General features: G+C 40.7%; 1 protein-coding gene across 3 annotated transcripts in view; it reads left to right on the plus strand.

Moving 5' to 3' along the window:
• The first annotated feature begins 5,517 nt into the window (after positions 1 to 5,517).
• Positions 5,518 to 22,746, plus strand: part of STRN (striatin) — a 109,940-nt gene continuing 92,711 nt past the window's right edge. For 2 of the 3 annotated variants that reach the window (XM_033419287.2, XM_033419288.2), the window contains exon 1: positions 5,518 to 5,989. In XM_033419287.2, coding sequence (XP_033275178.1) covers positions 5,756 to 5,989 — 234 coding nt within the window. In that variant the 5' untranslated portion in view covers positions 5,518 to 5,755. The remainder of the gene's footprint in view (positions 5,990 to 22,746) is intronic. The other variant, XM_004265055.4, reaches the window with a different exon arrangement.

Here is a 22,746-nt window from a genome sequence, read left to right on the forward strand (position 1 = left end):
GTCCTTATTTTCTTAAAGCAGTTTAGAGCAAAAGAAATCTACGAGAAGTTCTTTTAAAAGTAATGATGTTTTGGGGCTTCCCTGATGGCGCAGTGGTTGAGAGTCCGCCTGCCGATGCAGGGGACACGGGTTCGTGCCCTGGTCCGTGAAGATCCCACATGCCACGGAGCGGCTGGGCCCATGAGCCATGGCCGCTGGGCCTGAGCGTCCGGAGCCTGTGCTCTGCAACGGGAGAGGCCACAACAGTGAGAGGCCCGCATACCACACACACACACAAAAAAGTAATGATGTTTTTTGTTAAGTTACAAAAGAAATATTACCAGATGTGGAAATTTTGGGGGGAAAAAAAGTAAATTTCTTAGAATTCCACCTTAATATAACCACTCTTAATATTTTGGTGTACTGAGTGAAGGTTTTGTAACATGATAGATCATAAATACTATTTTATGTGTAAATAAGTCCTTGAAAGGCAAAAAGGTATTATAATAAGGTCAAACTATGAATTAAAGCAGTGCTGTTGTATATATGTGATAGTCCAAGTTATCTCTATATTTATTTATTACCTTTTGACCCCACTCATCCATTTCTCCTACCTCCCACCACTGACAACCACGAATCTGTTCTTTTTATCTATGAGATTGGTTTTTTAGGGTTTTTTGGTGTGTGTGTGTGTGTGTGTGTGTGTGTGTGTGTGTGTTTAAATATATATATAAGAGAGATCACATGCTATTTGTCTTTCTCTGACTTATTTCACTTAGCATTGTGCCCTTTAGGTCTATCCATGTTGTTGCAAATGGCAAGATTTCATTCTTTTTTATGGCTGAATAATACTCCATTGTATATATATACACTGCATATTCTTTATCCATTCATCCTTTGATGGACACTTAGGTTGTTTCCATGTCTTGGCTATTATAGATAATGCTGCAATGAACATGGGAATGCAGATATATCTTTGAGATAGTGATTTCGTTTCTTTCAGATATATACCCAGAAGTGGAATTGCTGGATCATATAGTAGTTTTGTTTTTGATGTTTTGAGGAAACTCCATATTGTTTTCCATAGTGGCTGCAACAATTTATATTCCCACCAATAGTTCCCTTTTCTTCACATCCTTCCCAACACTTGTTATTTCTTGTCTTTTTGATTATAGCCATTCTAACAGGTGTGAGGTGATATCTCATCTTAGTTTTTATTTGCATTTCCCTGATGAGTAATGATGTTGAACATCTTTTCCTGTGTCTGTTTTGGCCATCTGCATGTCTTCTTTGGAAAAATGTCTATTCACATCTTCTGCCCATTTAAAAATCTGATTGTTTTTTACTGTTGAGTTGTATAAGTTCTTTATATATTTTGGATATTAAACCCTTATCAGATATATGATTTGCAAGTATTTCTCCCCTTTAGTAGGTTGCCTTTTTATTTTGTTGATGGTTTCCTTTGCTGTGCAGAAGCTTTTTAGTTTGATATAGTCCCTCTTGTTGATTTTGCTTTACTTGCTTTTACTTTTGGTGTCAGATTAAAAAATCATCACCAAGACCTATGTCAAGGAGTTTACCAGTCAGACAGAGAAAAACAGATATCATATGATATCGCTTATATGTGGAATCTAAAAAAAAATGTTACAAATGAGCCTATTTACAAAACAGAAATAGAGTCACAGATGTAGAAAACAAACTTACGGTTACTAGGGGGCAAAAGTGGGGGGGAGATAAATTGGGAGATTGGGATTGACATATACACACTACCATATATAAAATAGATAACTAATAAGGACCTGCTGTATAGCACAGGGAACTCTTCTCGATACACGGTAGTATATGCATATGTATATGTATAAGTGATTCACTTTGCTGTACAGCAGAAACTAACACAACACTGTAAATCAACAATAGTCCAATAAAAATTAATTTAAAAAAAGGAGCTTACCACTTATGTTTCTTCTAGTTTTATGGTTTCAGGCCTCCTGTTCAAGTCTAACCCTTCTTGAGTTAATTTTTGTGTATGGTATAAGTTAGTGGTCCAGTTTCATTCTTTTGCATGTGGCTGTCCAGTTTTCCCACCACTATTTATCAAAGAGACAATCTTTCCCCATTATATATTCTTGGCTCCTTTGTTATAGTTAATTGACCATGTATGTGTGGGTTTATTTCTGGGCTCTCTACTTTGTTTTATTGATCTATGTCTGTATTTATGCCAATACGATACTGTTTTAATTACTATAGTTTTGTAATAGAGTTTGAAATCGGGGAGTGTAATGCTTCCAGCTTTGTTCTTCTTAGGATTGCTTTGACTATTCAGGGTCCTTTGTGGTGTCATACAAATATTAGGAATACTTGTTCTATTTCTGTGAAAAATGCCATTGGAATTTTGATAGGGATTGTGCTGAATCTGCAGATTGCTTTGAGTAGTATTTAACAATATTAGTTCTTCCAATCCATGGGCATGCAATATCTTTCCATTTATTTGTGTGATCTTCAATTTCTTTCTTTAATATCTTATAGTTTTCAGTGTACAGGTCTTTCACCTCCTTGGTTAAATTTATTCCTAGGTATTGTATGCTTTTTGATGCAAATGTAAATGGGATTCTTTTCTTAATTTCTCTTTCTGATAGTTTGTTGTTGGCATAGAGAGATACAACTGATTTTTGTATATTGATTTTTTTTTTATCCTGCAACACTACTGAATTTGTTTATTGGTACTAACTTTTTTGATGGCATCTAGATATAGTATTATGTCATCTGCAAAGAGTGACAGTTTTACTTCTTCCCTTCCACTTTGGATGCATTTTCTTTTCTTTTCTTGCTTAATTGCTCTGGCTAGCGCTTCCAATACTATGTTAAATAACAGTAGCAAGAGTAAACATCCTGTCTTATTCCTGATCTTAGAGGAAAAGCTTTCAGCTTTTCACCATTAGTATGATGTTAGCTGTGGGTCTGTCATAAATGACCTTTATTATGTTGAGGTACATTCCCTCTATACCTGCTTTGTTGAGAGTTTTTTATCATAAATGGATGTTGTACTTTGTCAAGTGCTTTTTCTGCATCTATTGAGATGATCATATAATTTTTATTCTTCATTTTGTTAATGTGATGTATCACATTGACTGATTTGCAGATTTTCAATCAGCCTTGCATTCCTGGAATAAATCCCACTTGATCATGGTGAAGGATCCTTTTAATGTATTACTGAATTTTGCTAATATTTTGTTGAGGATTTTTGCACCTATGTTCATCAGGGATATTGGCCTGTAATTTTCTTTTCATGTGGCATCCTTGTCTGGTTTTGGCATCAGAGTAATGCTGGACTCATAAAATGAATTTGGAAGAGTTCCCTTCTCTTCAATATTTTGGAAGGGTTTGAGAAGGATTGGTATTAATTCTTCTTTGAATGTTAGGTAGAATTCACCAGTGAAGCTCTCTGGTCCTGGACTTTTGTTTATTAGGAGGTTTTTGATTACCGATTCACCCTCCTTACTAATAATTGCTTGGTTCAGATTTTCTATTTCTTCCTGATTCAGTCTTAATAGGTTGTATGTTTCTAGGAATTTATCCATTTCTTCTAGGTTGTCCAATTTGTTGACATATAATTGTTTGTAATTGTCTCATGATTCTTTGTATTTCTGTGGTATCAGTTGTAACATCTCCTCTTTCATTTCTGATTTTATTTATTTGAGTCCTCTTTCTTTTTTCTTGGTGAATCTAGCTAAAGGTGTTATGGGTTCTTAAACAGTTACCATTAAATTTAATCATGTTTTATAGTATGTTATAAATGTATTTAAAGGAATTGTCAGACATGTCTTCTATTAGAGGGGGAAAAAAACTTTTAACATTCAAAACTTGTAAGATTACTTAAATCCTTCAGATGAAAAACTATGCCATTGTTGCATTATTGTCCCCTTGATACTCTGATAGATCTGACAAGTAAGAGAGGAGGCAACCTGTTAACAGAACTAGCAATCAGGAATTCTGGTTTCTAGTTTTGACTGTGCCACTCACTCAAAGCCTCATTGTGAACACGTTCAACTTCTTTGGACTTCAGTTTCCTAAACTGTAAAATGAGAGGACTGGGTAGTATCTCAGAGGACGCTTACAGCCAAAATAATTTACGACACAGGGAATTTGGTCAGGCCTGGATTAAACTTTTATTACAATAAAGAATGAATTCATAAAGCTGAAACATTGAATAACTGGGAGAGAGAGCTAGCCATCTTTGCAACCAGATTAGATACAATGTGTTTCCTGTCCTTTCCACAAGTAGCAATGGGAAGAGGGGGAGGGGGGAGCACAGGGACAGGATGTCCTTCCCTGACATGTCACTCACCAGCCTATATCTTTACATTTTTTTCATGGCCACAAAAGAATTACAAAATGACTTGCTATGGGGACAAAATAAGTGCTTAATTTCAAGTTCATTTGTTAAGTTTTTTTCAGGTGCCTTCCTTTCATTATCGCTGTAGTGTGAATTTATAGTGACGTAACTTCAAAGACTTGGGAGAGGATAACATTTAGAGAGAAAGACTAGAAAGGAGTTCGGTGTGCTTTCGGTAGGCTAATACTATCGCCAGTTTGCAAATGAACCGTGGAAGAAACTGGGAACCCGACAAGTGAAAAGGGAGAAGTGCCTGGATACCTAAGATAGCTCTAGGGAGCAGAAAGGCACTTTTGTTTTTTCAGGTAATTTAACTTTAAGGCACTGTGAGAATTGACTGTATATTTGCCAGTCTCCCTTTGATGGCAGGAATAGTGTCATTTATCTTTATATCCCCAGTGACAGATAGCACTTAGAGTCAAATATTTGCTGAAATGACTATAAATTGCTCGGGAATAAGAAAAAACGAGATTGAAATAACAAAGCCTTGGCTATCCGAAACTTTTACAGGATTTACTGCAACATTAACTACAAAGGGAAAAGGACTTCAGCGGAGTAGTGTTTCAGATGAAGTGTCAACAAACCAGAATTTGGAATAAGCAGAAAGCTGCTGTGTTGAGTCCAGGAGAGAGATGATCAGAGTTCCTTCTAAGTGAAAACTGATCAGGCAACAGGTTTGATTAAACCCTAAGTGTAAAAGAAAGGCAGGAGCGACAGCGATACGGAAATGTACAGAACTCAGGAGTGTCTAGGGTCAGAGAATCACCCAAGTCGGAGCAGAAGGGAGAGGTCTGAATGTGCTGGCTGGAGAACCCCGGTCCAGCCGCCGAACTGGCGAAGCTCGCTTTGAGCTTGTTTCTTAGCAGAACTACCAGGAAGCCCTAAAAGATGTGCAGCTCGGGCTGGCATTGCAGCGCGATAACTTCCGTGTGTGTGTGTGTGCAACAGCGAGCGCCGCCCGAGAACTTCCGCGTGCGAGGGAGACTGCAGCACCACCCGCCAGCGCCCTGCCCCTAGAGTGAGGAAACCCGCGCTCCCCGCCGGGGGGCGGCCCCCTCCGCCGCGGGCATGGGCGGGACTGGGGCTGGGGCAGGGCCGCGGCCCCGCCCCAGCCGATCGCAACCCCACAGGCCGCCCGGGCCGCGCTCGCCGGCGCCACGCCCCGCGACTACATTTCCCAGCAAGCCCCGGGAAGCCCGCGCGCCGCAGTTGACCCATTTCCCGGCCCGTCCCGGGCTCGGTCGGCCCCCGCGCCCAGGCGGCTGCTCCCTGCTGACTGGGGTGTGGGCGGGGAGCGGCGGAGGGAGGAGGAGGCGCTGCTGGCCGCTGCAGTTGCCTCCGCTGCTGGGCGCCTGGGCAGCTCCCCCGGTTCCCGCGGCCGCCATGGACGAGCAAGCGGGTCCCGGCGTCTTCTTCAGCAACAACCACCCGGGCGCCGGCGGTGCCAAGGGTCTCGGGCCTCTGGCGGAGGCTGCCGCGGCCGGCGACGGGGCGGCTGCGGCGGGGGCGGCCCGAGCCCAGTACAGTCTCCCGGGGATCCTGCACTTCCTGCAGCACGAGTGGGCCCGCTTCGAGGTCGAGAGAGCCCAGTGGGAAGTGGAGCGGGCGGAGCTGCAGGTAAAGACCCTCCCGGCCTGGCCCTTTTCATCCCGCCTCTTCGCTCCCTTCCGCCCCGCCCCGGACCCTTCCCCCTCCCCCGCTCAGCCCTCGCTCGTCCCCTCCCCATTTGCTCCCGCCCATCCCACCCAGAACCTTGTCCCCTTCCTCCCTTCACCTTTGCCTTTCGCCGACCCCACTTCCTCGACCCAGGTTCCCACTCCCGCCCGTGATGCGTTGTTTACCCTCCCCGCACCTTTTCATCTGCTCCTTCCCACTCTTAACTCTCAGGCTCATTTCAGCGCTCTTGCCATTCCACATCTTAGGTCTTCCCTTTCAGTTTACTAATTGGGCTGACAGTAGTTTTGCGAGATGAGCAAATCATGTCCTGTCCTAGTGAGTCCCATCCTAGGTCTAGAGACGGTCCCTGTAAAAGGTGTTGACAGTTGGCGCCTGTCTGTAAGGAAGGTGATCAAAGAAGACCAGAAGTTGTGTCCGTGGGGCCTTGACTTTAGGCAAGATGCTGCTCTTGGGCCAAAGTGTTACTAGGAATGTCGGCTCCCTTTTTATATATGTAAATGTTTCTTCTCTTCCTTCTCTCTCACCCCCTCCCGCGTTTCTTTTAGCTGTTTTAGATTCGTGGATTTTGAATGAATTTCGTGGATTTTCACAGTCAGATGATGGTTCAGGGATGGTTTTCAGTTCTCAGAATCTGAAGCTTCCTAAGGGTTAATTTTCTGTTCAAGGTTTTGTGAGATTAACTTGTAATTTAAAAGGAACTAAAAGGGGCTTTAAAGTTGATTACATTTCCTTTCATAATCTGCAAGGTAAAGTATTGGGTTGGCTGGAAGGTTCGTTCAGTTAATGAATGCGTTGTTCAATAAAGTTCTTAGTGAAAAAGAAAAATGTGTCTCTTATTTTTACTGAAAACCGAACGAGCTTTTTGGCCAGCCCAGTATATCCAGGGAGGAAGCTATCGTGGGCTCTTAGAAGAATGAAAGTGAGGCTGATATTTTGCAGGCCCTTCTGAATTGGTAAGTAGGTTTCAGTGGTTGTTCTTAAAACTTTCAAGGCACTTCCAAGGCATACACCAATTTCACCAAGAACTTAAAGAACTCTGAGTGGCTGTGCCTTTCTGTTTTACTGGCTAATCCTGTATGCTTATGAAATCTGAGTGTAGTTATGGTTGGTGAAACACTTGAAGTTAAAATGCTACCCACGGTGTCACCGTTTTGGGTAGCATGTATTTTCTTTGGCACTTAAAAAAAAGAAAAGGAGAAATAGAATCATGTGCTGGAACGGGCTGCTTTGGTGGAGTGGAAGTGGTCGTGGAAGGAGCAAGCAGAAAGCGTTATAATACAAGCTGTGGTTGCTGCCAGCTCTGTGACCTTGAGGAAATCCTTTAACCTCTTTGAACTTCACTTCCATCATTTATTCAGCATATTTATTGAGTGCTTATACTGTGCCTCTAGGCCTTGGGATTAACAAAACTGACAAAGCCTCTGCCCTCATAGAGCTTATGTTTTAGTCGGATGGCAAACAGTCAGCAAATGCAACTATATAAATATACTGATCCACAGTGCAGCTGCTATGGGAAAAATAAATCAGGGTACAAGTGTAGAGTGTGATAGGGGCAGCTGTTTTAGATGGAGTGGTCAGGGAAAAATTTGTAATTTTTCTCATAATGAACTAGCAATGCATTCCATAAGTGAGCTTGTGGATTTCAGACTTAACGGAAGTATTAAAGGCAGGCTTTAACTTTAATGTTGCACAGTTGTGGATAATGATTTTTGTATGCAGCTGCTTAAATTTTAATTTCTTATCCAGTTTAGGGAATGTAAGATAAATCACACTACTTTGTTCAAAAACAAACAACAATTCTTACCTCATTACCTGGGAAATTTGAGAATTTCCAACCTATCTCAACTCCTTTCCCCCCAACCCCCATATTTAACTTTTCAATTTACCTGTAACTGTAGTTACTCTTTAGTTATGCCCCCTCTACGCCTTCCCCCAATGTATACACATATACACATACTACTTACCGGGTTATTTATCGCAAATCTTAAACATCTGGTAGGTTTCCCATTGGTGCTCATCATATTAAGGGTACTACATTTTTACAGTATCTTTTGGTTTGTGCTCCTGTTAAATTAAGCATCCATGGAGAAACTTAGAAAATGTGCCATAGTTTTTAAACAGAACAAGTATGTATTTTGGAAGGAGAGAGTTCACAGGAATCTGTGCTCTTTGACCCTTTTATTAGCATAATTGAAAATATATTTTAAAAATCATTTCTTTACGTCAACATCATTAAATTTGACCATGTCCTTTTTTTTTCTTTTCCCATTGGAATTTTTCTAGAAAAACAGTAGGAAATAAGAATTGAATGAATGAAATTTGGATCAGTTGGTATCCTCCTTTTATTTTTAAATCTCTGCTTAAGTCATTAACACTAGAGTCAACAAAAATACCTTTAAGATTAGGTCTAATTTGTCCCTTCAGGAACCTGCCAGTCCTGCTCTTTCAAGTTGCCAGGGCAGAGTTGTGAAAGGCAGTCCAAGCTCTCATCTCCCTGACCTGCCGGCACCACTTCCTCCTTCCTTCAGATCTTGGGAGTAAGGAACTGGCCACATTGTGCCAAAAAATTGGACATTTTTTGCCCCCTTGCCCATCTAGGTTAATATGAAATTCTCTTTTTACTTTTGGCAATCCCCCTCCTGCCTCACCACCACCATTCATATGAGAATAGGTAATTCATGGGAAAAGATTGGTTACGCTTATTATTGAGCTTTATATTTGTGTAAGGAATTGGAGATAGAATACAAATCATAACATTTGAGAGAATTTTCTGTGTATGAGACATTGTGCTAGATGATTTCAAAGAAACAGTCTAATAGGAGTGATAGAACAAACAAAATGCAGTAGAATCAGAGTTTATCATTTGGGGGGTTTAAATTTTCTTAGGCTAGCATAAGAGAGGAGGGCTAATAGTGAATGGGGAGATTAGCAGGAAGAAAGAATTTATGAAGTAATGAGAACCTAAGGCTCAGTATTTGAAAATTACTGACTTCTGGGAAAGAAGCATGTAAGTAAAAAATAGAAGGTATTGTTCCTAGATTTAGAAGTTTGTGTGTGGTAGGGGAGGCTCTGCTGTCTACCTGTAAATGCTGAATTGCATGAAAAAAGGTGATATGATTGAGTATTAGGGCATATGGTATGGAGGCTGTGCTGGAATGTTTATGAGTCTGGGTTTTGGCATTATTGGTTCATATTTTCATTCAACAAATGTTTTCAAGTACCTACTTCATACCAAGTCCTGTTCTAAGGCACTGGAGAAACGATAACGATTAAAACAGATCCTACCTGCATGAAGCTTAAATCGTGGGGGAAGACTGGCAGCAATAAATGAATACATTCATCAAACGTTGGGTGGTAATAAGTGCCGTGATAAGGTAGGGTAAGGAGGATATGGAGCGCTTGAGAGGGTGGAGTGGGGAAGAAAGGCTTTACTATTGATAAGGTGTTATTTAAACAAAGACCTGAAAAGGTGACATCTGAGGAAAGAGTGTTCTAGGCAGAGGGAAGAGTAGGGGGAAGGGGAAACATGCTCGGAATGTTTGCAGAGTGTTTAGGCAAGTGTGGCTGGAGTAGAGGAGGAGAATGGAAGAAATGATGTCAGAGATACTGGGTCTTGCTCATTGTAAGGACTTTATTTTTACCTCAGCAAGATGGGCAACTGTTGAAATGTTTTGAGCAAAAGAGTGACACCATCTTTAAATACAACCCTTTGCAAGGATCCAGAATAGACTTGGAGGGGAGAAAGGGGAGATAAATCAAAGTCTAGTTAGGAGGCTATTTTAATAATCCAAGCCAGAGGTGAACTAGGGTAATGGTGGTGCGATAAGTGAATAATATTCACATGTGATACATACTTAAAATATAATGGATCCTGTATACATTTTTGGAGGTAGAACTAGCAAGATATGCCGAACGATAGGTTGTGAGATTTGAGAAAAAGGGGAGTCAATTATGACTCAATTATTATTATTATTTTTTGCGGTACGCGGGCTTCTCACTGCTGTGGCCTCTCCCAACGCAGAGCACAGGCTCCGGACGCACAGGCTCAGCGGCCATGGCTCACGGGCCCAGCCGCTCCGCGGAATGTGGGATCTTCCCGGACCAGGGCACGAACCCGTGTCCCTGGCATCGGCAGGCGGACTCTCAACCACTGCGCCACCAGGGAAGCCCTCAATTATTTTGACTGAGCAGCTTCATAGGACTATTGTGAAGGTTTACCGAGCATTTATTTATTTAAAAATTTTTTTTATTTTTGGCTGCTTTTGGGTCTTCGTTGCTGCACGCGGGCTTTTCTCTGGTTGCGATGAGCAGGGGCTACTCTTCGTTGTAGTGTGCAGGCTTCTCATTGCGGTGGCTTCTCTTTTTGTGGAGCACGGGCTCTAGGCACGCGGGCTTCAGTAGTTGTGGCGCACGGGCTTAGTTGTTCCGCGGCATGTGGGATCTTCCGGGACCAGTGCTCGAACCCGTGTCTCCTGCATCGGCAGGCGGATTCTTAACCACTGCGCCACCAGGGAAGCCCTACTGAGCATTTAAATGGACAAAATAAGCACTTAAAATGACAGTTTATGTTTTGTTATTATTATAACTATTATTTACAATTACAGTGAAAGGCAACATGGCATAGACCTGGATTTAAATCTTTGCTTTAAAACTTACTATTTTATTTCATGCTAAAAATATATGTTTACCGTAATTCTGACCTCTCAGGACCTTAGTGTCCTCATTTGTAAGGTGAGGCTGATAAACTACCTTGTGAGAATTAAATGAGATATTTTAAAATATCTAGCAGAAGTCTGGTACATAACACAAAGTAAGGGCCGAATAAATAAATGGTATCAAGTGCATGATGTTAAATTTGTGCTCCAATTTGTCTCCTTGTCCCCAGAGAAAAGCAGAATCTTCAGTCATAAATCTTCTAAGGCTAGAGCATGTAAGTGTCATCCTGGGATCATGCAGTCTAATACTCTGGGTCTGATCATGGCACTCAGGGACATTTACGGAGGAGTGAATTATTGCCATTCCATAGCAATCAGTCTCTCTCCCCGCTGCCCTCAGAGCGCCCAGAGAGGTAGCATCAGGGCCACTGTGAGGGGGGACACAGTGAGGGAAGGCCAGGAGGAAGTGGGGGCCACCCTGCGGTATCCTGTCCCCTCCTGAGGCACCGTCAGGTGGGATCCAGGGTGGGACTCATTGTCAGGAGCCCAGGAGAGGCCACGGGGACCCTCAGGCCAGGAAAGGCAGGCCCGAGGTGGGCCGCCCTGGGCCCAGGGGAGCAGAGGCAAGGTTCCTTGGAGGAGCAGACTCCCCGGGGCAGCCGACCACCATGCTCCTGGCCTGGTGGGTGGTCACAGCCCATCTTTCTCTCCCCCAAGGGGACTTGCCGAGAGAGAGGGGGTGGCCAGCAGTGTGACCTGTCTGTCACGTGAGCTGGGCGCCTAGGCTGGATGTGAGCTCCCTCCAGAGCACGTAACAGGCGGGGTTCACTCACAGGGCTGGGCTGGGCAGGGACGGACGCCCCGACCCGGCCATTCGGCACCCTCTTGCCTCATCTGTCTGTCGGTCAGCCTCAAGACATTGACTGTATACTTGAAATGTTCTTGCTTTTCTTTATAATCCACTATGTGTCTGTTGTTTGGAACATATAAATTTCTCTGAATATGTTTGTCTTAACCTTGCATGACTTTTTGGATAACAAATTATATACATTTACCAACCACTCTATAAAACTAATCTTTGGTATTATTTGGCCTTTTTAAACCACTTCCTTTTAACTTGGAACAGGTGAACCCCATTGTGGTATGGTATAATTTTGTAAACAGGTTCGTTTTTCATTCTATTCATATTCTTGACAATTTATAATCTTTAAATATATTTTGGAAAGATTATAGAGGTTCTACTCTTTTAAAATATAACCTACTATTTGTCACTTTAGTTCAGTGTTTTTCAACTTTAGCTGCAATCTTAGAATAATCTGAGAAGCTTTAAAAAAAATTCATTTCCTCGCCTGTACCCCAGATCATTTAAATCAGATAAGAATTAGGGGGTCCATGGCATTAGTATTCTTTTGCGTTTCCTGGTGGCTCTAATATACAGCAAGGATTGAGAACCATTGCTTTAGTGTCCTTTTCTGTTATTATGTATGTTAGTGATTTCAACACTTCTGTTTGTTTTCCAGATATGGATGACTTTTTATATAATTTGGGATATAATTTCTGTTATTTTTCTATTATTCTTTCTGATGGTACCTAGCATTTTTAGGCAGTAGAATATTATAGCTTGAATCACCTCCTGCTGAATGAGAGATATAATGATATAGTAATCTTTGAGCTGGAATAAACTTTGGAAGTAATCACCTACAACTTTCTTTTAGAGGTAAAGTGAAGCCCAGAGAAGGGTTAAATGACCACAAATGAAATAGGTTTCATACAAGCCCTGTCACTTAAATCTCCAGATACCTTTATGGTTTTTAAAAAACTTCTCAAATACATTATCTTCCTTGATCCTTACAACCTTCTCAGTTAATCAGAGTCACACTAATGTGACTTATCATTTCCCTTTTTATTTTAAAACAACAAACATGGAGATTTTACTGTGTTCTATATACTGTTCTCTAGCTTATTTTATTAGCTACATTTAAGATTTCCTCTTGACTTTGGTGTTCTGTAGTGTCATTATGATGTGTCAAGGTATAGATTTCCTTTTATTTTATTTGGGACTTTGTTAGGCTTGAATCTCTAGATTGACATCTCATTAGTTCTGCAGAATTCTTGGTCATTATCTCTTTAGATTTCTCCTCTATCTTATTCTCTTTTCTTTTCCTTTTGGGTCTCTGATTGCATGTATCTTAGGCCTTCTTTATCTGCTCTATATTTCCCATTTTTTTTATCACTACGTGCTTTATTCCAGATAATTTATTCTGATTTATCATCCAGTCCGTTAATTTTCTCTACAGTTGAATCTAGTGTTTTAAGGTCATCCAGTGAGTTTGTGATTTTGGTTATTGTTGAACTTCAGTTTTGGTTCCATTTATAAATCTGCTGCATTTTTTCTTAGCAGCTTCCTATTCCCTGAAGATATTTTCAGGGTCGTCTTTTATTCTTTAAACCTAGTAAGTATAGTTTTTTCTTTGTTTTTAATTAATTAATTTATTTATCTTTGGCTGCATTGGGTCTTCGTTGCTGCAAGCAGGCTTTCTCTAGTTGCAGCGAGCGAGGGCCTACTCTTTGTTGTGGTGCATGGGCTTCTCATTGCGGTGGCTTCTCTTGTCACAGAGCATGGGCTCTAGGCACACGGGCTTCAGTAGTTGTGGCAGGTGGGCTCAGTAGTTGTGGCTCGCGGGCTCTAGAGTTGTGGCTCACAGGCTCAGTAGTTGTGGCTCATGGGCTTAGTTGCTCCGCGGAATGTGGGATCTTCCAGGACCAGGGCTGGAACCCGTGTCCCCTGCATTGGCAGGCGGATTCTTAGCCACTGTGCCACCAGGGAAGTCCCCAGTTATTTTGAAGTTGGAGTCTCTCTTCTTCCTATGTGTGAGGTCTTGGAGGTCCCTTTCTGTGGTCTGCTGTTTTTGCTGGCTCCTGCTCATGATGACTTGTTTCTTTGTATGCATAGATACCTGTGTGCTGCTCACTGTCCTTGCAAAAGTATAGGACTAAATCAGGCCTCAAATAAAGGTTTCTTCTTCAGAAAGTTTGCCTTTGTTTCTGGTGGGTTTCTAGAGGCATTACCTAGACTGACCCACTTTAAAGCAAATCCGTTGCTTGAAGTTTTGGAGCACCCAAATAGTTGACGCCTATTTTGGTTGTAAATACTTATGTGGGCCAATATACTTCTGCTTCACCTTTGCCTTGAGGGTATAGGCCCTTTAGGGCCTTAGCTAAATGTATATCTCCTATTAGACTCTATACTCTGGATGGTTCTGGTCTTTGCATTTTGCCTTTTGGGTCCTGCAAAGCTGTCAAAACTGAAGCTCGGATTTGTTCTGATTGGTCATCACCAAAGGGCAAAAGTGGCTTTTGTTCCCTTACCTCATGGGTTCCCATTTTCCCTTCAGTTTTGGCCAAATAATTCCTTACTTTCTTATCGGCTTTGCTTTTTTTTTTTTCTTTTTCCTTTTTTGTGGTACGTGGGCCTCTCACTGTTGTGGCCTCTCCCGTTGCGGAGCACAGGCTCCGGACACGCAGGCTCAGGGGCCATGGCTCACGGGCCCAGCCGCTCTGCGGCATGTGGGATCTTCCCAGACCAGGGCATGAACCCGTGTCCCCTGCATCGGCAGGCGGACTCCCAACCACTGCGCCACCAGGGAAGCCCCAGCTTTGCTTTTTAAGATGATTGTAGAAATAGTTTATCTAGAACTTTTAGCTCTTTTCAGTAGGAGAGTTGTTTCACGGCATCGTTACTAGAAACTAAATTCTCTTATATTACTTTCAAAAACTGACAAATAAAAATGGCCCCAATAATTATTTGGGGAGAAATATCATTGATAGCATTTCTTTATCGAGATGTGCCTATAGCCCTAAATATTATTTACTATCTAAATTACTTTTCTTTTTACTGGTAGGATACTTACAACTTTTCTCCAAAATCTTGGTAATTTAGGCAGAATTTAAAACAAACCCTTTTACTAATCAGCCTTTGAAAGATGTTTGAAAGTCCAAATAATTGGGACTGGTTTCCCTTTGTCAGCCTACTATGTACTTGATGTCCGCTACACTTTTTTTTTTTATACTTTTTGATTTATGAAAGTTTTAATTCTGGGCCATTAGAAATAAAATTGCCCTTGGGATCTTTGGAGTTTCTTGCTTTGGTCACCATTTTGATAAAACAATTTATTGACCATCATAATTTGACAGTGGAAAGTGTGGACCTTCTAGTCAGACAGCTCCATTACTTCTGATTTATAATTTTTTTGGACCTCATTTTTATTTATTTTATTTTACTTTTAAAATTTTTATTTATTTATTTTTTGGCCACGCGGCTTGCGGGATCTTAGTTCCTGACCAGGGATTGAACCTACGCCCTCGGCAGTGAAAGCGCGGAGTCCTAACCGCTGGACCACCAGGGAATTCCCTGGACCTCACTTTTGTTTGTAAATTGTAGATAACATACCCACCAAGCAGAGTAGTTGTAAGGTTTTTAAAAGATAAAATATGCACAGTACATGACCCATAATAGGTGTCCAATAAATGGTTTGCTCTTCTTGGTTGAAATTTCTAGGGACAGAATGCATTTGATTGTATTATTTATTTAAATCATGTTTTAGAAGCCATGAACTAGTTTCAGCGATCCATTTGGCATAGTAGCTGCTTACATTCTCTTTGCCCTGTTAGTAGTGATTTAAGGACAATAAATTGACAGTAGTGAAAGCAGGGAGCAGCCCAGAGATGGCAGTAGTAGGTGGTAATAACTTGTAGGCATTGCAGCCTGGAGACATAATAGAGGAAAATTGTAGTTTGGGAGAGAAACCTGAGGCAAGAAAGAGAAGTTGAAAAGGGGGTAGAAGAAAAGAATAGACAGGGAAAGGAGCAGAGGGGTTGAGGGGAACATAGGCAGACAGGAGGCAGAAACTGCACTGCACACATTCACCTGTTCTTAATTCCTAATGGATGTATTTTCTATAGTCTTCGTTTTAGCACTTACTACTGTAGAATTTTAAGGCTGACAGGGATAGACACTAATCATATTTTTACCTCCTGAGGGACCTTAGAACTTAAGCAGTCTCATCCCTTGTTTTATCATTTAGAGCCAGAGAGAGGAAGTGAATTGTCTTAGATCACTCTGTGAGTTGGTGTAGATTTAGGTTAGAACTCAGGAGTCCCAGTACTCAGGCCAGGCCATTGTTCTCCATACCACATTGTCTCCTTTTATTGATCCCTCACCCTGAATGACTGCTTCTGATCTGAAGTAGACAAGAGAATTATAATATTTACCTGAAATCACTACTAATAGGGTGAAAAGAATGTAAACAGCTACTATGCTGAATGGATCACTTAAACTAGTTCATGGCTTAACTATTTAGGTATGCTTTAAATCGCTGTCATAATTTAAAGAAAATTCTTATTTATTTCAAGCTTTTCTTCAGGTAAAATAATTTAATGAAACAATTATATTGTAAGGGGCTTAGGAAGAGTCTTCAACAACTTATGTTCCTGCAATGTGTTTAATAATGTATCACTCTAGTTTCTTTTAATACTTTTATTTTTATGTAGTGAATATTGAAATAAAATGTTTATTTCTTTTTAAAAAATGTCTGCAAATTTGGGACTTTTGCAGCTTGCTCTGAGAATAGCCTAATTAAGTTCTGTATATATTTATTAATATAGTTTGTGTTTATTGATCATATATCAAATTTTGTGTAGTGCTTTAGTTATTAGGTTATTCTAGCTCACCTACTTTACATACGCTATATTTGAACAGAGTAATGTGTCAATCATGTATTTGCTCTTATGCAGTAAGGTATTTGAGGAAATAAAATTCACCTTCTTTGGCAGACTTTAATGCTGTTTAACTTTTGTTATAAAAATACCCTATCTGAACAAGATGATGGGATATTAGAAAATACTGTTACATAAGAAGGAAAATTTGTCATACAGTTAGTTAGAAGCAGTATGGCCAAAGGAAAATGAGTAGGTATTTTGTTCTGGAGATAAGATAGGGAGAAAAATAAGGGAGCAGAAGCCCTGGAATTCAGGTGAGCTCTGGGAAATATTGAGTAAGGTTGGGTGGAATAGGTATTTTGGGTGTGGTGAATAGGTTCTCGGCATAACTGCACTACAGGGATCCAAGGAAAGGGCGGGGCCCGGGGGCGGGGGGGAGTGTTTCATCACCGTACACACAGGTTTTATTAGCACTTATTTACATGTGACAGAAATTGGATCCAGTACCAGCATATCTAGTTAGGAGAAATAAACAGGATGTCAAATTCCACAAGGGTGATACCAGTTTCACCTGATGGAAAATTACAGCCCAGTCTGGGACTTGTTCTCAGTTTTTTTGTTTATACCTCCTAAATGAGAAAGTTAAGCAGTGAGCTAAGGAGCCTAAATGATAGGCACAACTAAAACCTGCTCCTGAGGAATGTGGATTCCTATCAAGCTAAAAGGAGGGAATAGGAGGAGCCTGGGGATCTGGGTCAGCATACTTACTGAACTTGAAAAAGCAGTCAGTCAGGGAAGATGGTGCCCTGGTCACACTAATAGAACCCATACTCTATCTGTTGTTTTCTCTCTTTTGTTTCTTCTTTACCCTCCAAAAATAATAATAGTTTTATTTACTCAGCACTTGCCATGTCCCAGGTACGGTGCTAAACACTTTACATGTATAATCTTTTTTTTTAAACTAATTAATTAATTAATTTATGACTGCACTGGGTCTTTGTTGCGGTGCACGGGCTTTCTCTAGGTGAGGTGAGCGGGGGCTACTCTTCTTTGTGGTGCCCGGGCTTCTCACTGCGGTGGCTTCTCTCGTTGTGGAGCACGGGCTCTAGACACGTGGACTTCAGTAGTTGTGGCGTGCAGGCTCAGTAGTTGTGGCACGTGGGCTCAGCAGTTGTGGCTTACGGGCTCTAGAGCGCAGGCTCAGTAGTTGTGGTGCACAGACTTAGTTGCTCCACAGCATGTGGGATCTTCCTGGATCAGGGGTCGAACCCGTGTCCCCTGCATTGGCAGGCGGATTCTTAACCACTGCGCCACCAGGAAAGTCCCTATAATCTTTTTTAATCATAATTAAAAAAATCATAATTAAAGGTATTCATAATTATTCCCTAATTCATAGATGAGAAGAGAGGTTAAATAATTTGCCATGAGAAAAGTTTGAGTGATGGGCCTGGGCATAGTAAGTAGAAGGAAATATTTTGACATTTTTCTTGTTCTCTCATGCTTCTGAGTCAACGTACAGGCCTGGATATTTTCCTCTCCCTTGTCTGGTGAATTTCTAATCATCTTCCAACATTCATTTTACTTTCTTTGGGAAACCTCTCTGATCTCCAGACACAGTGAAGCTTCATGCTCCCCTAACAGTTTTGTATATATAAGAAAGAAGCTTTGTTATCCAATGCCGTCCAGACTGTTTGGTCAGTAAACCCGAAAAGATGGTTAAAATGACACTTGAAATAATTTAAGTTAAAAATATATAAACGTACGGTCATTTGCCAGCGTAAGACCAGGCCCACTGACCCTTCACTGTTGTTTTTTAGAATGCTGATCGGAGTTCTGTGTTGTCATTTTTTTTTTTTTTTTTTTTTGCGGTACACGGGCCTCTCACTGTTGTGGCCTCTCCCGCTGCAGAGCACAGGCTCCGGATGCGCAGGCTCAGCGGCCATGGCTCACGGGCCTAGCCGCTCTGCGGCATGTGGGATCTTCCCGGACCGGGGCACAAACCCGTGTCCCCTGCATCGGCAGGCGGACTCTCAACCACTGCGCCACCAGGGAAGCCCGTGTTGTCATTCTTGAATAAGCTACAATTATAATGTATTGTTAATGATTTCTGGTTTTGGTTTTCCTTGAGTAAAGCACAGTGAGTGTAAAACCGTAGATTTTTAATGACCTTTCTCCAGTCTTTTACAGTTGTTTCCCCCACATCTAATTTGACAGCAATATTTTTTAGGGTGTCTCCTTTACTGTCTTTCTTTCTGAATCATTCAACAGTCTTTGTCTTCATACCCATATTTTGCTGGTTTATTTAATATTTAATTGAATTATCTAATCAAAGTAACAAGTGCAGCTGCCGTAAACAGGTTTGGGAGGAAATCTAGTTGACTCTTGGTCAACCAGTGTGTATGAGTAAACTACAGAGAATACTATACTCTAGCTTTGAATGTTTAATATACCTTGGGCTTTGGGCAGTGTTTTACAAAGGGGCTAGAGAATACTGGTTAATCCATAGGGTTGGTTAAGAGAGGATTCGTGGTGAGAACTTCTACTGTATCTTGATTATACCACCTATCTCATACTTTGCATATTTGTTTCCTCACTAGATTGTGAGTCACCTTAAGGGTGTTCTTATTTCCCTAAGGTTCAGCCGAATAACTTGCTTATAGCAGTTGCTTAATATATGGTTCTTGAATGAATCATGTATTAGGTTACATTGTTACATGAATATGTATTAAATATGTGTCTCTGTATGTATACCTTGTCTCCCAGCTAAATTGTGTCCTTAAGGGCAAGTCTTGTGTCCTACACTTCTTTGATATTTACAGTGTTTGTCATTGTAATGTACAATGGTTGTCCCTTGGTGTCTGCAAAGTGTTGGTTCCAGGACCCCACCCCCATGGATACCAAAATCCACAGGTGCTCAAGTCCCTCATATAAAGTGGTATAGTACTGTAAGCCCTCCATATCCACTGGTTCTGCATCTTTATGTTGGTATACAGAGGAACAGTGTATCTGTCTCTTGCTGCTAGCTATGACTTCCACTGGAAGGAGCCTTTTAGAGCGAGTTGTGTCTGAATTCTGCTGTTTAGAGCATTGCCTGAGCCCTGCCACGTAATTCTGACAGAGCTCATTTTCAGGGATGCTGCTGGCTTCATAATTGCAGCCTGATGTTAGCTGCAGCAAATGGTGCTTGGGTTTTGGTAGTTTTGCCTGTAGGTTTGTTTTCTTTTCCCTTTGTGTGTTAAACACTGACTGCCAGGAAGTGTCTTTGGCATCATGTCCTAATAAGTCTTTACAATCATCAGGATAATGTGACAATTTTTTCTTCTTTTCTACAGCCCATACCTTAAAATTTTATGCACAGTTCTTTTTCCTTCTAAGTAGATAACAAATGGAATAGTTCTTCTGTGAAGATAAATCTAATTTTAAATAAAATATCTAGTCATCATTACTTTGTATTCTACTTTTCTTTTTGTAGTTGCATTACCAATATGTTGTGATTTCAAACGTTTTTGAACTCTGCTTCTTTAAATAATAAAATAGAAATGCTTCCGTTATCCAGAATTCAGAATGAAAAGTTCTGATTTCCTTATCACTAAGCCTGCATCTTTTCATCAGAAATTAAAGTTTAGTCTTTCAGATCCATGTAGCTAGCCAACTAAGTGAGAATGAGCACAAAAAGACTAAAATATGAAAATACCAAAGTTGCCAAAAGCTCATAGAAAATTTGTTGTGGATTAAAAAAAAAAATTATGCTTTTGCTTGCAAGGTTTTTGGTTGGAACTCTAAGCACTTATTGAATACCTGGCATTCCTCCTACACTTTGGAGACACCATGGAAAACAGGCAGATATGGTTCCAGTTCACACGGAGCTTATAATCAAGCAGTGATACTTAACTTCAGGTAGACCTGAGTCCATCCTACCTATGGTAATATCCACTTTGCTAATGCCATTTTAGTTTTTCCTGTTTAAAAACCAACCAACCGGTAGTAACAACAAAAGGAACCCCCTTCTTAGCTCTTATCCATTAGTTCGGTCACCCTATCCCTTATTCTCTTTCATATCTCTGTACAGGCCACGTTTACTCCCTTCAGTTTTATACTAATCTCATCTTTCTCTCAGCTTCTTTGTTCTCTTTCTCTTTTTTGGGTTATTCATTTCTCAGTCTCTTATGATCTTGCTTCCCGTCCTCCAGTCAGATAATTGTTCACCAGATTTTACTCTTTTTTCCAGTAGTTACACTTTTTAAAAAAATAATTTTATTTTATTATTATTATTTTTCATGCCACATGGCTTGTGGGATCTTAGTTCCCTGACCAGGGATTGAACTCACACCCTCGGCAGTAAAAGTGTGGTGTCCTAACCACTGGATCGCCAGGGAATTCCCGTCAGTAGTTACACTTTAAGTCCTCTCACTCCAGTTGATTGCTTTTATTTAGATGCCTCATAAAATTATATCTTTAGTTAGTCCTGGTACTTTCCACAGTTACAATTCTACATGTCTAATTTCTTGCTAAAATCTTCACCTGGGTGATTTATCACTTGAAACTCAATCGTACTTTCTAAAATCCTTCTCCCAAACCAACTTGACCTTCCTCCCCATACCCAGCCTCTCGTTTACCTTGTCTAAAAATCTAGATTCAGCTTTCACTGAACATTGTACTCTCTTGTCTTCACTATCCCAACCGCACATCTGATTTTATAAACTCTGTGTAGTTTTAAATCCATTTAATTAATTAACTAATTAATTTTCAATTTTATTTATTTATTTTGTGTTTGCGCCACGCAGCACGCAGGATCTTAGTTCCCTGACCAGTGATCGAACCCGTGCCCCTTGCAGTGGAAGCCTGGAATCTAAACCATTGGACTGCCAGGGAAGTCCCTAAATCCATTTTAAATTATTTAATTCCTAATACTGTTGTTACCCCGGTTGAGACCCTCATCACCGCATATCTGGGTGACTGCAGCAAGGGACCTTCCTGATTTTTTACCTCTGGTCTCTCCTTTGGCCAAGGCATTCTGCACAATATTGCCTCTCAAGCTTCTAAAAATATTGATTTGTTCAAGACATTCTTTTTTTATTTTTCATTTTTTCCTGTAGAAGATTTCAAATCTCTCCATAATTCGGCTGTTTATATTTCCTACCTATTTGGTCTTTCCAAACCAAAATAATGTAATCTTGCTTTGTGCATAAGCCATGTCTACTTTTTCTTTTTTCTTTTTTTTCTTTAAACCATTGCTCAAAAGGGTTTGCATTCTGGAATGTCCTTCCACCACCTCATAGTTTGTATTACTCTTTCAGATTTAGCTTAAGTCCCATTTCCAACATGAAGAGTTTTTAGATACCCTTAGTTTTTAGTGGTTGTTCCTTTTTTAGTACAGTTGATCCTTGAACAACACGACTTTGAACTGTGTAGGTCCACTTATACACAGATTTTTTTCAATAATAAATACTACAGTACTACACCATCCGAGGTTGGCTGAATCCGCTGCTGAGGAACCATGGATATACAGGAACTGCCAGTATGGAGGGCCAACTATAAGCTATACAAGGATTTTCGACTACACGGAGGGGAGATGCCCCTAACCCCCTGTTGTTCAAGGGTCAACTGTACTTGCTGTGTCATTTGGCACTTAGGCTGTGTTACCTTATACTGTTTCCTTTTTAAGAATCTGTTCACTTAATTTAACAGATATTTATTGGGTATCTGCAACATGCAAGTGACTTCTGGAGCTTGGGGATATAGCAGTAAATAGCAGAGACAGTACCTTTCCTCTTGGAGCTTTAGCAACTTCATCTGTGCCCAATTAAAAAAAAATTTTTTTTTTCTAGCACCTATCACAGTACCTGTTAATAATGACGATGTTAGAATTGAGTTCAAACTTGCAGGAAGGAGCTCCTGGACTAATAATGCAGAGCCTCCTTTCCTTCCCCTGCTGCCTTACTGCTGACCAAAATACAGATAACTTTAGAGAAGACGATGATTATTCTGTAGGATGAGGATATCTTTTGGAAGGTGGCTGTTGTCTTGGATTCAATAATAAATTTTTAAAAAATTAGCCAAAGCAATACTGCCTTGGAAAACATTAACTCAATTGTATACCATTAGTCTCCCATGAAAAGGATGCAAATAAGTAGAATGCAAGCAAATAGAAATCTTTTTTAAAAAGAATATTCATCATCTTGGGATCAGTACTTATTCAGTTCTGTTTTTCACACATGTCATCTTTGGTTTCATAGAAGTAAAGAATGTTAAACTCGGGCTTCCCTGGTGGCGCAGTGGTTGGGAGTCTGCCTGCCGATGCAGGGGACACGGGTTCGTCTGGGA

The sequence above is a fragment of the Orcinus orca genome, chromosome 13 (genome assembly GCF_937001465.1).
Source record: "Orcinus orca chromosome 13, mOrcOrc1.1, whole genome shotgun sequence".
NCBI lineage: Eukaryota > Metazoa > Chordata > Mammalia > Artiodactyla > Delphinidae > Orcinus > Orcinus orca.